Raw genomic sequence first — 15,185 nt, 5'->3', positions numbered from 1 at the left:
AGATGGGAAGGAAATCTGGGCTCAAGATACAGAAGTCCTTCCTACAGTCAGAGTATCCATGGATAGGCAGGGATGTTCCAGATGAACAGGGCTCCTCAACCCCATGCCTGTAAACAGAGACTAGGGGAGCACTGGGTGGGGAGAGTAGCAAGGAGTGGACTTAAGCACCCAGTGGGAGTAATATTAGGCGAACTTCAGGCTCCTTCCTAGCATGCTTACCGTCAGTGAGAGACTGGGGAATAGAGTTCAGGCTCCCAGCCAGCCCCCAATGTGCTGTATTGGGGGTACACAATTTGAAGGGTATTTTGGAGGGAGAGAGCCTGGAATTAGTGAGAGTCACAAAAGGCCAATGAGGTTACCCAAGTGAGAGGTAGTGAGACTGAACGGAGAAAATATAGATTCCAGGAATACTGAAGAAACAGAATGGACAGGACCTGGTGGTTAAATGAATGTTGGAGGGATGGGAAGGCAGGAGAAAGGGCCTGCAGTGAGGCTAAGATGACTGGCTTGGGTGACGAGGTGAATGAAGGTATCATAACTGACATGGACACTGCTGAAAGGGGAGTGGGTTTGGAAGGGGTGAAGAACGCAACTTTGGATTGTTGAGTTTCAGATACTTATGAGACATCCAGGCATTGATGTCCATTAGGCATTTGGATATAGGGATGTAGAGAACACAGGAGGGACCCAGGGTAGAGACAGAGTCTGCAGTCAACAGGGCACAGGTGGGAGTTATGGCCATAAGAACAAACACGATCATCCAGCATGCAGAAAGAGGAGAACAGAGGCTGAGGACAGAACCTTGGGGAAAAGTGAGGAGCTGGAAGAGAATGCTACCCTGGAAGTCACCTGGTCTTTTTGGTGTTTCCCACTCAACTATGAGGGCCTCAAGGGCAGGGACTAGATGGGATTCCATTCTGTGTCCCCACTGCTGGGCACTGGGCCTGGTTCAGACTAGAATATTTGTTGAGTGACTGCAAGAATGAATCTCCCTTCTCCCTCTTTTTCTTCCTTCTCCAGATCTGGGGAATGTGAAAGCAGTGAGAAAGGAGAGAGGCAGAGGGGACAGTGGGTACTCTGGGTAATGGTATGATCAAATGTGTATGGAGTGGAGTCCTCCAGGTTTGAATTTGTTGAGTGACTGCAAGAATGAATCTCCCTTCTCCCTCTTTTTCTTCCTTCTCCAAATCTGGGGAATGTGAAAGCAGTGAGAAAGGAGAGAGGCAGAGGGGGCAGTGGGTACTCTGGGTAATGGTATGATCAAATGTGTATGGAGTGGAGTCCTCCAGGTTTGATTGCACAGAGCACCGATTTTGTCCCAGTAGATTTCTGAGAGGAGTGGCCAGCTGAGAGGCACCATTCATGGCCACAGCCTCTGGGGCTGCAAAGAGGAGTGATGTTCATGGGCTCTGAGACCCTCAGGCTTACCCTTCCTTTAGGCCAAGATGCCCTTGGGGCAGCAGCAGGCTTGGGTTGGAGGACTGGGACATGGTTTCCCTCCCTGGACTAGCTCAGCTTATGTGTCTGTCTGCTCCTCTTCCTTCACCAGGTAAGAAGAAAGCAGCAGCACTGTTTGACAGCCAGGCCCCTATTTGCCCCATCTGCCAGGTCCTGCTGAGGCCCAGCGAGTTGCAGGAGCATATGGAGCAGGAACTGGAACAGCTGGCCCAACTGCCCTCGAGGTAAGCCACCCACTGGGAGAACCTGCCTGCCACAGAATCCCACTCAGGGTTCTAACCACCAGGTCCCTGGAACAGCCACCGGGGCCACAGCCCAGCCTCTAGGTAGAAAAGATCTGCTGCCATTTCCCACTACTCTGTTTTCAATGCTCACATCCTCCAGCTGAATGGTGCTGCCTCTTCTTTCTCTATTTTTAGAGATGGGAGGAGAGTGACCCCTAAGGCCCTGGCACAAGAGGAGCTGGACAAGGGATGATCCACTGCCACAGGCCCAGCACTGCCATGTTGAGCCTCAGAGCAGGATAGAAGGAGCAGGTGCTGGGCCTGGCAGCGCCTTCAGACGTACCTGGTCCTGGGCTGGACTGTGGCTCACTCAAGAGAGTGTGGTGCTGATAACACCAAGGCCTTGGGTTCGGATCTCTTTATAGGGATGGCCATTTAGCTCACTTGGAGAGCGTGGTGCTGACAACACCAAGTCAAGGGTTAAGATCGCCTTACTGGTCATCTTTAAAAAAAAAAAAAAAAAAAAAAGTACCTGGTCCTGCCATCTAGGGGAGTGAGCACTGCCTTCTCCATGAATCTCAACGTCTGAAAGTGACAATCTTGAGCATGCACTCAGGCGTGTTCCTCACTGTCCCACCCCACCTCACCCACAGCCTTCCCTCCCTTGTCCCTGCCTAAAGACTGGGGTGAACCTTCTCCAGGTCTTGTGGAGGAGCCAGGTTACCAAAGGGAGCAGAAGAGGGCATCACAAATTACCTCAAATCTTAGCAGTTTAAGTAGCCATTTCATCATGCCCATGGAATCTGTGGGGTCAGACACACAGGGGATGGCTGTGTCTGCTCCAGCATGTCTGGAACCTCAGCTGGGAAGACTTGGGAGCTGGAATCATCTGGAGGCTCCTTTGCTCACACGTCAGGTGGTTAATGCTGGCCATCAGCTGGCACCTCAGCAGGGGCTGAGACCAAAGCCCCTACACATGGCTCCTCCATGTGGCCTGGGCTTCCTCACAGCATGGCAGCCTCAGAGTAGCTGGACTTCTTACACAGCAGCTTAGGCCTACAAAAGCCAGTGTTCCAGCCAGTGAGATGGAGGCTGGTTCACCTTTTATAAACTAGACTCAGAAGCCACTTAATGTCACTTCCACTGTACTCTATTGATCAAGGCAGTATTAGCCCACCCAGATTCAAGGGGAGGGGACATACACCCCCTTTTGATGGGAGGAATGGCAAGGTGGTATTATAGAAGAGCACATGGGATGGGACATGAAGTTGCAACCATCTCTGGAAAATAGTCTGCCATGGGGTGAATAGCCTGCCCCACTACTCCCAGCCCCAGCCCTTGTTCAGTTCAAGTCATTTGACTTCACCAATCCTCCTTCCTCCTTCCTTCTCATCTAAGCCCCTAGGCGAGGTGCAGGGGATCCACTGGTGAATCAGAAACGGTCCCTGCCCTCCGAAGTTCACGGGATGACAGTAAGAACAGTCAGGCAATACTAACCTGAGGGATAGAGATGGCTCTATCGGAAGAACTGAAGCCGTGGGGTGTCAAGAGGCCACCAAACCCAGCACAGAGCAGAGAAGGCTTCCTGAGGGAGGTGAAGCCTGAGCTGAATTTTGAAGAAGTATTAATCATCTATTGCTATGTTACAAATTACCCAAAACCTAGCAGCTTAAAACAACAAAGATTCATTATCTCCATTCCTGTGGGTCATCAATTCAGGAACAGCATAGCTGAGTGGTTGTGAGTAGTTGTGTCTACTGGCTGGGAGTCTCTCATGAGGCTGTGGTCGTCTGAAGGTCTGATTGGAACTGCAGGAGCCTTTCCACAATACTCACTCACATGGCTGTCAGCAGGAGGCCTCAGTCCCTCCACATGCAGGTCTCTCCACAGGGATGCTTGAGTTTCCTAGGACATGGCAGCTGACTACCCACAGAGCATGCGATCCAAGAGAGAGACCAAGCAGGAAGCCACCATGCTTTTTATGATCTAGTCTGGGAAGTCACGCACCATTGCTTCCACTGTATTCTATTCTATTCATTAGAAGCAGGTCACCAAGACCAGACCATATTTGAAGGAGGGCAATGAAGCTTTATAATTTACCTTTTAAAGGGAGGAGTATCAAAGCATCTGTGGGCATAGAAGACTATACTACTGATAAGAATAATAACTCTTGTTGAACACTCACTATGCGCCAAGTACTTTACATTGCATGTATTAATTTAATCTTCACAAAAACCTCTGAGGTAGGTGATAATTATTACCCCCATTCTACAGATGAAGAAACTGAGGTGCAGAGAGGGTTAAGTGACTTTTCTAAGGTTTCACAGCTAGTAAGTAGCAAAGACGAGATTCATACCTAAGCAATCTGAATCCCGTGCTCATGCTCTTAACCACTCCCCTCTCCCGCTCCAAACACACATACACCACACACACACACACCACACACACACACACCACACACACACACACAACCCCCCACACACACCACACACACACACACACACACACCACACACCACACCACACACACACACACACCACACACACACACACACCACACACCTGGGATTAGCCGCCTAATCTTGGCTGTCCAGGACAGGTTCTGTCATTTGCTCCCGGTGGAGGACTTCTCCCTAACAGGATCCGAGAACAGGGCAGAGATGGAGGGACCCGCTGAGCCTGATAAAAGTGGTGTGTCCGTAAGGGTCGGGAGAATGGGGGCCCTGAGCTCTCTGTCTGCCTCCTCAGCGGGGGCCACACTACAACCTAGTCCTGGGCCCCACACCTGCCCGCCCAGGGCATCCACTTCTACCAGACAGCCTTCCTTGTTCCACCGCACCCCCTGCCATTTGTGTGACCCTGCACGATCCCTCATCCCCCACATCCTGTCAGGGCGACCCCTGCTTCCACACCCTTACCCCCATGTCCATTTCTCCTCCCCTCCAGAACTGCCACCTCTGCTCCACACCCCTCACTGCCGTATCTCGCGTCCCCTCATCTGTGCCCTCACGTCCGGGCCCAGCCCAGCACCCCCTACACGCGTGCCCCCTCCGTGCGTGCACACCCCCAGCCCCCCACCCGGGTGTCTGACAGCCGGACAGCGGGATCTGCACAGCAAGTGAAATTCCCGTCGGATCGATAAAGCCGAAGCGCTGGCGGCGACGGGTCGATGGTTTTATCTGTCTCGGCCCCGCCGCGCCCGGCGCTGACAGTCGGACCGGCCGGCAAAGGCGTTCAAGGGCAGCCGCGCCCGCGCCCTCCCCTCCCCGCGGCCGCTGCGCCCACCGGACTGCAGGCTGGACCGGCCCGCCGCCGCCCTCGTGATTTATCTGGATTTTTAATTGGAAAAAATTTGCGAATTAATTGATTTCAGGAACTTGCCAATTAACATTGTAATTGGGTGCGTGATAAATTCCCAAGGAGCGTGTCAGCTCCCTCCGGGCTGACGGCCGCGCGGGCGGGCGGCGCGGGGAGGGCCCCAGCCTCGGCCGCCCTTGCCCCGCCCCTGGCCGGCCTCTGGAATGCAGGAGGAGAGCAGAAGAGGTTAGGAAAAGGTGCGACACTGCGGGTGTCCTGAGACCTCCTGTGCCCTCCCCTCCCCTCCATCAGCTCCCTGAGTAAGGAGGGGCCTTAGACCAGCCATTTCACAGATGAACAAACTGAGTTCTGCAGGAGGGCAGAGCTGGTGTGTGCATCACTCGGAGAGTTAGAGTTGCGGGCAGAGCCCAAATGAGGGCATCCCAACCCATGGCTTGTGGCAGAGGCTTCCACCCCAGCTCTCCAATCCTCTCCTCTCCCTCTGCTCCAACTCCCTTCTCCCCTCTGCTCCTCTCCCTCCTTTCCCCTGCTGGCTCTTCCCCTCTTCTCTCCAACTGTCCCCTTCCTTCTGTTACCCTGCTTTTGTCTCTGCAGCCCTCCCTGACCCTTCCTCAGTCTAGTGAGCTCCTGGGTCTGTGGATGCCGCCACCAAGGTGCCCTCCATCAACTGGGACACATGTTCCTCCCCCTTACCTAGTTGCTCCCTGAGGAGCTCTCCAGGGTCAGCCTTGTGTTCTGCCTTCTGCCTCCCTCTGCCCAGTAGCACAAGCAGGCCCTGGGAGCAGGCTGCTAATTCAGACACCCAAGGGCTCACAGGAAGAAGCAGGGGCCTTGCAGTCCCCAAGTTAGGGCTGGCTGGTTTTCACAGACACAGGCACTAACATATACACATGAGACACAGATGTACACATACCCTCCTTCCAACACACAGATGTGCTCACACACACAACCTTGAAAGAACCACCTTCCCACAGGTATATAGGCACACTAACACTTAACAGGAAGAGCAGTCAGAACTCCCTCTGGCAAAGCACACTTTTCCAAGTGCTTTGACAGTTAAGATCAGAGGCTATATCCACACTCTCCCTCACCCCATCCTCTATCTTCCTCTTCTCAGCCCTGCACGAGGGCTCCATTCGACCCCAAAACTTGGCCAGTTAGAAAAGGACAAAGTTAGATGGAACAGATTGTTGAGGGTCTTCAATGCTGGAGGGTGTCCTAGATGCGGGGGGCAGGGGGATAATACATTCATTTGCCAGGATGGAGCTTGATGGGAGAGAGAGGAGCTGCGGGAGAACGGCTCTGCAGGCCAGGGTGGAGTATGGGTTGGGAGCAGAAGCAGGGAAGCAAATGAGGAGGTTGGGCAGGGCCCAGGGGAAGATGGTACAGCTGACCTAAGACAATGGCAGTGGCAGTGGGGATGCAGAAGAGGGAATGATGAGAGTCTGGTGGAGGAAGAAGAAGGAAGCCTTACCCGAGGCACTCACTAGGAGGAAGCTTTCTGTCTGAGATGACTGGGAAGGTGGTGGTGGCAGGTGTCTGAGGGATGGAGGAGACAGCAGACAGGGCTTTGGGCATGCTGAGCCTGAGGTGCCTCTGGGATGGTGGTGGGGTAGGGACTGGATGTGTGCAGAGAGACAAGCAGAGACATAGATGGAGGCCGAAGATTGAAGGACAGATCAGGGGGCTGGCCCCCAGACTTCTCTGTGGCCCTCAAGCAGGAGTTTCCACCCAGAGCGAGGAAGGAGCCTTGGACATGGAGAGATTGCACAAAGCTGAAAGTGGGGCTTGGCTCAGTGGGGCCTGAGCTTAGAAATCTTCTTTAGGAGGCTTCCAGAGCCACTGCAAGATCTGGCCTCTGGGTTGGGAAGCCAACTCTCTGGCCAGTGCTTTAAGAGAGCTGAAAGAAACCAGAGGGAGGCTGGGTGGCTCTAGGGGAGAGGCGGGGTGTGGAGATGGCAGTGCCCCCACCCCCACTTAAGCCTTATTTAAGGCCGGCCTCGGTGTTTGGTTGGGTAATGAACTAGATAAACAATTCCCCAAATAGATTAAAACGAAGTGTAACTTACAAAGGCGGCTGGTGATGATGGTTTATTCCCGGGCAGCGCACCATTTCTTTATTTCCAAGGATAATTCAGTGTAAATCACCTTAATTAAAAGTGTCAGCCCAGCCCATGAATATTGTACTTAGGAACGCGTTTCCTGGGTCCCAGTTATAATTTAAAACCCATGGATCACTAGGCAGCAAGAGACTGAGCAAAGGAGGAAATCGTTGGGGGCGGGCTGTGGAAACAGGGAGGGACGGAAGGCAGAGCTGATGGGCTGGGCGGGAGCCAGGCTGCCTGCAACTCCAGGGCTCAGGCCTCTCTTCTCCAAGATAGGCCCTTCACCAGACTCCTCAGTCTCTGGGGGACCAAGCAAACTTGGAGGTGATTGGGTTGATGGAGGAAAGGGAGGGGACCCTTTCTCCAAAGAGAGGGAAGGAGTCTGAGGCAGGATCAGTCCCATGCAAGGGAAAGGGAAGAGCACTTCCTGAAAAAGATCCAGAGGTCTGTTAGCAAAGTGAGCGCCTGAGCATTCCGACTCTGAATGTCCCCATTTCTATTCACCAGCAGTGTAACTTAAAGCCCAGAGTCAGCAGGACCCTCCTCAAAGTCGCACAGCAAGCAGAGAAAAAAAAAAAAACTCAGAGTTCTGCCCTCTAGCCTAAGCCCTGAAAACTTGAGGAAGGCAGCATGGGCAATTAAAAATCAGTACTTTGCACTTGATCAAACACAAACTCAAATCCCAAACACTCCGTGGACTGTCTGATCATAGAGGTGTCACTTAACCTATTAGTCAATTTTGTAAAGTTTTTGTGAAGATTCAGTGAGATAACGCATATAAAGCTTGTGCTTGTCATATACTAGTGCAGTGGGTACCCAGTAATTGTTCATTCCTTCCTTTTCTGTTCTCATCTGATCCAACTCAGATAATACAGTATATTATACAGCATTATACAGAAGATGGCCTCATTTCTGTACCTGTAGGTCAGAATTGTGATGTCAGCACCTGTTCACTGAGTGAATGAAGGAGTGAAGGAGTGATGAAAGTCATTCACTCACAAACTAGTTGCTCCTCAAGAGCAGTAAAGTTTCCTCTCTGTATCCCCAGTACCTAGATCAGGGCTGGGCATGGACCATTTATGAACAAAATGTAGTTAAATGGAACCTGTTTTGGCTGTCCTTCCTAGTCTATGATGCCCCCATTGTGTGATTAGACTGGCAGATAGCTCTGTTTTCATATTCAGTCTTGGCCTTCCCTGCTGTTAAGCCTGGTGGCCCCAGCACTGCAATATATGTGTGTTTGTATGAGTGCCTGTATGTGTCTATATTTGTAGGTGCATGTGTGTCTGGGTGTGTTGGTGCATGTGGGCATCTATAGCTATGCATGTGTTTATGTGGACTTGTGTATATGAGCAACTTTTCATCCAGTCCATGTGGCTGCTGTGAATTTGTCTTTATGGACATGTCTCTGGGAATATGACTCTATGGCCCTGTGCATCTATCTGTATGCATGTCTGAGTCTCCGTATGTGACTGCATGTATCTGTGTGCCTGTTGGCAGACTTATAAAGAGTCTGTGGATAGGTGTGTATCTGCCTTTATACCAGGGTTTCTCAACTTCGGCCCTATTGCTATTTCAGGGCACGTAATTCTTTGTTGTGAGGAGCTGTCAGTACACTGTGGGATGTTCAACATCCTCTACCCACTAGATGCCAGAAACAATGTCCCCTCCCTCCACCCAAGTTTCAACAATCAAAAATGTCTTTAGACATTGCCAAATATCCCATGGGCAGACAAACATCCCTTCTTCCTCTCAGTCCTCGTTGAGAGCCACTACTTGATCCAAATCTGACGTGTTTGCCCTTGTATATTGGGTGTGTGTTTCTGGCCCCGTGGGTGCCTGAACACACCTGTGGGTGTTCCCCATGTATACACTCGGTAAGTCTGTATGTGCTCCCTGAATTCTGCCTTGGGTGTGTGTCTGTGTGTCTTTTGTGCTTTCTGGTTATACCTGTGGCTGTACTCCACACGTGCACCTTGTATGTGTATCTGTGCAGGAGCCCTATATGAATGGGGTGTGTTGGCCTCTGTGCATGAATCAGCTAGCACCTCTTTGTACATGTATTTGTGTGTGTGTGTGAGTGCATGCACATGAATGTGTGAGCACAGATGTGGTGAGCATAGCGGGGGCAGCAGGCGGGGAGGGACAAGAACAGGGATATTAATGTTTCTGAAGTGGATCTGATTTGATACGTCTTGTTCCATTGTCAGCATCTGTTTAGCAGGGATTTGTAATACTTTGTGGCTCTGGATCACTCATGCTTAGCGCGGGATGTGGCCTTGCATACCAATTTTGTTATTAAACACAGTCCTTGCCTCCCCACAGCCTATCCATCACCTCCCACCCCAGCCCCCTCCTGCTCTGAGCCGCCCACCATATTTCAGGGCCCAGCTCCCGCCCGCCTGCTGCTCCCAATGCCAGAGGGCCTGGGGCTGACAAATTGAATCAGGGGGAGATCATTCCTGGCCTAACACAGTTTGCAGCATGTTGGAGGGAGAATTGACAAGAGCCATGTCAGCTCCATCATCCCAATCCCATAGGAGCTAAGAGCAGGTTGGGGGCAGGGGTGGAGAAAAGCGGGCCTCCAGAACAGGCAGAATCTTCAGGGCTGAGACCAGGAGTCAGGTAAAGCCCCTTTCCTCAGATCCACTGAGGAGTCCACCATGCCTAGTGTCTGTGTACCCCTCCCAGTGGCCAGCACTGGCTTTGGCTCCTGATAGAGGCTGAGATAGGCCAAGCCACTGGGGTTGAATGGACTGGGTGGAACTTGACTAAGCTGGGCTGGGCTAGCTGGCTATGTCTTCTCTCTTTGCAGTCTTCTTGCTACTCTACCCTTGCATGCCCTGGGCAGCAGGTGGAATGGTCACCCTGTTCTCTTCTTTCTTGGCAGCAAGAATTCCCTTCTGAAGGATGCCATGACTCCAGGCACCCCCAAGGTAGGTGGCCAACTATGTGTTTTCCTCCTGACCATCCTAAACTAGGTCTACCCAGAACTGGTTTCTTCTGAAAAAAAGGAGCTCTTCCTGGATCCCCAACTGTCTGCAGGGTTTGAACATCGGCCCAAGGCTTAGGATTGCTGTGTGTGTGCATGCATGCATGTGTGCTCTGTGCACGGGTGAGGGTTGCTCGTCTCCCTTCCTCCTCTTCTAGCCAGGAGAGGGGTCAGAGCCAAGCGTGGCCTGGGGAGTGTGGGCAATTCAGACAGTAGGGCTGCGGAGACTCAAAGGAGGAAGGTGAGCTGTAGCGGGGGAAGAAAAATATAGAAATGAAGGTCAAGACAGACAGTGAAGGGCCTTAAAAGCCAGGCCATGGAGTGTGTGTGCATATGTGTGTACATTGTCCTGAAGGCAATAGGAGCCAGGGCAGTTGCCCGGGGGAAGAAAAATATAGAAATGAAGGTCAAGACAGACAGTGAAGGGCCTTAAAAGCCAGGCCGTGGAGTGTGTGTGCATATGTGTGTACATTGTCCTGAAGGCAATAGGAGCCAGGGCAGTTGCCGGGCTCATTTGGGGAGACAGTCTGCCCCTCTGAACAGACACTATGGGAGAGAGACTTGAAAGCATCTAGATGGAGTAAGGACACGCGAGGAGCAAGTATCTGGCTCAAATGAGGGGCCAGAGAGGCCTCAGCACAATGACATAATTTGTACCAAGAACTCTTCACAGGTGGCCACAGAGACACTTGATACTGCTTTCCCAAAGGTGAAGATTTGGAAGGGATGGAGACCTGGGGAGGAGAACTGAACCCTCACTCACTGAGTACCCCCTTCCCCACCCCTCGGTATAAGGTTGCATCCTTTCTTAGAAGTTCTCACAATAACTCAGAAAGGCAAGAATCTCCTAAGGGAGAGTGTATGGACAGATTAGAAAAAGCCAAGAGGAGAATCTGGGGGTCTCCTGCATTTAGAGTCAAGATAAGGTACAAGAGGCAGGGAAGGAGACAGAACAGGAAGAGTCAGCAAGTTAGAAGGGACACAGGAGAGCAGAGTAGCCCTGGATCCTAAGGAGAAACGTTTCCAAATGTGTGGGGTGGTCAGCAGTCAAATACAGAAAGGCTGGAGAAAGGACCCATTGTATTTAGAAGGCTTAAAGTCACTGGTGACCTCTGAGAGGGCAGTTTTGGGAAAAGGGCCCAGAGTGACAAATATCACCTCCATGGGTTTAACCCAAGTACCCTGCATGCCTTTAAAAAGGATGGGAGTGGACTTTGCACCTTCATTCAGGAAATTTCTCAGTTGCAGCAAGCTGGGAGAGGAAGAACAGAGAACCTAGCCCAGCATTGGATTGGTGTAGGCCCTGACCAAGGAGGCGGAGCCCTCCCCACCCTAAGGAGAGCAGGTGGGGGAGTGCCAGGCAGCTGTGGACTCATGGAGGTAGGGAGCCACACTCACCCAGCACAGCCCAGCCTGCAGCATTGAATGATGTGATTAGGGAAGGTCATGGACAAGCTTCCAGGTTACCACAACTGGTGACATCTGACACCTGAGCAGGGATGGTAGGGATGGGGACTTGGACACCAGTGAGGCCTGTGTTCTAAAGACAAACCCCTGGCAGATACAACGTCCATACCTAGCTCCCCATATACACAGACCCACACATACCCAGGTCAGAACACACACACAGGAAGTCTTAAACATGTGCAGAGTCCTGCAACTGCAGACACAGGTATATTGATCATCAGAATGCAGAGACAAGTGCTCACTCACTTTCAGATATATGCTCACACCCCCAAAGCTGAACAGTTCAGTCTATCCTCTCCCTTGACCTAGGCTTTAGGGAAGCAGGTCATGAGTATAAGAGGTGGGAGGTGGAAGGTTCAAGCAAGAGACTGAGAGGACAGAGAGAAGGAGGGAGGGAGGAGGAGGAGAAGGCAAAGGGGCCTTAGACAAGATTGATGGCCTCGTTGCCATTAAGAAAAAAATTAGCCGGTGGCGGCTATCATATTAAAGGGTGAAGAAGCCGTGAATTATTTTCTTAAAGATCTTATCGCTTACAATGATAATTTTACCTTCCAAAAGGCCACTTTTAATGAGGCGAAGAGCCAGGCAAAAAGTCATGATTTAATGCCGGGATTTTTTTTTCAAAACACATTTTACTGCTTTTTGGTCCATGTTTAAAAAGCGCTAGTGACCTTTTTTTATTCCACTTGCCCCAGGTGTAATGCTGAGGCCTCTCAGGGCTTCTAACCTAGAGAGAATGAGAGAGGGGGAGAGAAAGCAAGCATGCAAGCATGAGCTTTCTCGTGGCATCGGGGGTGGGGGGAGGGCTATGCATTTCCCCTCCTCAGCATCTTCCTTGGGACCAGAGAAGGACATTGCCTGAAAGCACTTCCTTTCTGAGCTGGGGGCTGAGTCACCTACTAGGCCTCCCATGGGCTTAGGTGGGTGAAGCAGGAGCTCCAAGTTGCAGGGAATCCCACCCAGGCCCTCTCCCCTCCTCCAGCTCCTGGGGTGTGGGTGGGTCAGGGAGCCCTGCCAGACCAGCAGTTGCCCCTTCCCTTCCCAGGGCCCTTGGCTGAGGATGTGCAGCTTGGCCACAGCATGCGGGTCACATCCTAAGGCTCAGTCGGAGATGAAGGATAAATGGCTGCTCCATCTTTCCCAAATTGCTTTCTTTGGGCTGTCACTAGCCATTTGGCATGGTTTTCTAGGCTGGGGAAGACTCCCAGGGAATCGTGTGTTTCTGGCTCAGAGCAGCGCTGGCTGGAGAAAGTGGGGGGTGAGCCGGGGGAAGGAAGCACGGATTGCTTTCAGGCCTCCAGGCCCCCAGTTTGCAGCTGAACCGGCCTTGGCGAGAGCTGGCTCTCAGGCTGAAAGTGCCATGTGGTATTTAGAATTGTGGTGCTTGCACACAATTTCAAGCAGACAGTTTATTAATCTAAACTGCAGGCATATGTAGAAAAGGCCGTGTAGGATTGACACAGGGGGATTAGTTTTGCTGGGGTTTTTGCTGGGGTCATTGCCACAGTATAGGGATAAATGGACCCAGTGTGCATCCCTAGCCATGTGCAGGAAACTCATATATACTATTTAATTTACTGTCTCCATAGTGGGGCTGGCACCAGCCTGTATTAGGGGCAGGCAGGGTGGCAGGTATGTGGTTTTAGCCCCAATTCTTCCTGGGGATCCCAGAGTCTCTGCTTTCTAAGGGAGAACAAAGCATATATAGTCTCAGCCCACTGGAAGTGGACTGGGGTCCTACCCCACTGGGACAGAGATTAGCCTAAGCAGGGGCCAAGGAGGACTCCCTCGGGTGATCTCTACCCATCCCTAAAATCAAGCCATCCTCTCCCACAGTCACACTCCTGGGGCTTGACCACATGTCTTCAGAATCTCAAGAATGAGAATGGTCCATCTATCCCCCTGCCCTCCTCTCTGCCTAACTCCCCAAAGCTCCATGGGACTGGGAACTCTAGGGGACTGACTCATTTGGCCTGAGGCCACATGTCCTTTTTCTTCTTCCAGTCCCTCCTGTTGTCTGCTTCCATTAAGAGGGAAGGAGAGTCTCCGACAGCGTCACCACACTCATCTGCCACTGACGACCTGCACCACTCAGACAGATACCAGGTGAGGAGGGCGAGGCACATGGCCATGAGAAGTAAGCTCTCCTGGGTGGGAGCTTCAAGGTCATGCCTGGTGCTAACTCCTCCCAGAGGAGAGGCCTGAACTGTGTTTGGTTCCCCCGGTATCTAGTGCCCCTGAGGAAACTCAGAAGGCACAGGGATCAGGGAATGAGCTTTAAATAGGTGGATTTTAGGGAGAGATACCAAATTTTACTGCTCTGGTGGGCTGGCTCTGAGCACCTCTGAAGCATCCTACCCATCAGTTAAGTATTCTATGGGATTTGGTTTCGTAAAGGACCCAGAGACATAGCCCAGAATCACCCAAAGATTTCAGACATCAAAAGCAGGATCTTGGGGGCCAGCCCATGGCTCACTCAGGAGAGTGTGATGCTGATAACACCAAGGCCACGGGTTCGGATCCCATATAGGGATGGCAAGTTAGCTCACTGGGTGAGCACGGTGCTGACAACACCGAGTCAAGGGTTAAGATCCCCTTACTGGTCATCTTTTAAAAAAAAAAAAAAAAAGCAGGATCTCTTGAGCAAAAAACCATTCAGTCCTGTCAAACCCTGATATCAGGCCCAGTTAGAGAAACAGGAAGACATTGCCTGTGAGTGTCTTGGGCAAAAAGGAAGGGAGTAATCACACAGTCCCAAAAGATCAGAGCAAGAGTGGGGCCTAAGGGTAATGTTCTAGTATAGACGGACCTTCTCTGTAGTATGAAGGAGAAAGAAATTCCCCCAGAATATTTTGTCTGAGGAGAGGCAAAGCCCTGCCTTTGGGACCCCAGTCAGGTGGAAGAAAACAGCCCTGCTCCAAGTAACATTTGTCTAAATGGCAATAAGTCTTCTCAGGGAGCCCCAGTGAGAAATGGGAAATCAGCCCTGATCTGATGTGGAAAGACAGGACAGCAGGGACCTATAAGCTGGGATAGAGAACCAGGGGCCCTGCTGGCATACACGGGGCCTTGGCTGGAATTAGAGAAAGGTGTTCTCTGGCACCCTTTCCTCCCAGCTGACACAGCCTGGCATCAGGGTGCAGAGCTTGGAGAGTGGAGTGCCAAGTGAATGGCTGGACACAGCCTCCACTGGATGCCTTTGTATGGGACTCAAACTGCATGGCCCAAAGTGCCAGCCCTGGGGAGGGATCCCTGCTCTCATGAACCCTGGTGTGAGAAGCAGCCCAGTCAGCCCCTGAAAGGACTGCCGTGATGCAGACAACCCTGGTTTGAGGTAGACAAATGACTCAACCCCAGGGAATTCTGGTCACAGAGAGAGGCAAGGCTCTGTCCCAGAAAGTTCCACTCCAAAGGGATAGAGCCCTGCCTTCGGAGACTCATCCTTTCTACTTCACTCACAGCATCAGCCTCACCATCTGCTGAACTAGGAAAAGAGTAACCATCAGGCAAAAATTGCCTCAACTCCCTGACTCCACTCCTCCCCCCAAAATGTGGTGTTTCTTTCATTCTCTAGAGAATATGAGGAAAGTATGGCCCCTCTCACCTAAATAAATACACATAT

The 15,185-nt window shown here is 51.7% G+C and overlaps 1 protein-coding gene across 1 annotated transcript in view; it reads left to right on the top strand.

The window, feature by feature from the left end:
- Nucleotides 1–498: 498 nt before the first annotated feature.
- LOC103602564 (E3 ubiquitin-protein ligase RNF220-like) overlaps nucleotides 499–15,185 on the top strand; it is a 38,130-nt gene continuing 23,443 nt past the window's right edge. The window contains exons 1-4 of the mRNA XM_008586981.1: nucleotides 499–529; nucleotides 1,550–1,682; nucleotides 9,995–10,040; nucleotides 13,568–13,669. Of these exons, the coding sequence (XP_008585203.1) occupies nucleotides 499–529; nucleotides 1,550–1,682; nucleotides 9,995–10,040; nucleotides 13,568–13,669 (312 nt within the window). The remainder of the gene's footprint in view (nucleotides 530–1,549; nucleotides 1,683–9,994; nucleotides 10,041–13,567; nucleotides 13,670–15,185) is intronic.

Source organism: Galeopterus variegatus, unplaced genomic scaffold, assembly GCF_000696425.1.
Source record: "Galeopterus variegatus unplaced genomic scaffold, G_variegatus-3.0.2 Scaffold4196, whole genome shotgun sequence".
Classification (NCBI taxonomy): Eukaryota; Metazoa; Chordata; class Mammalia; order Dermoptera; family Cynocephalidae; genus Galeopterus; species Galeopterus variegatus.
The sequence above is the reverse complement of the archived record's forward strand: the minus strand, read 5'-3'. Positions and strand labels throughout refer to the sequence as shown.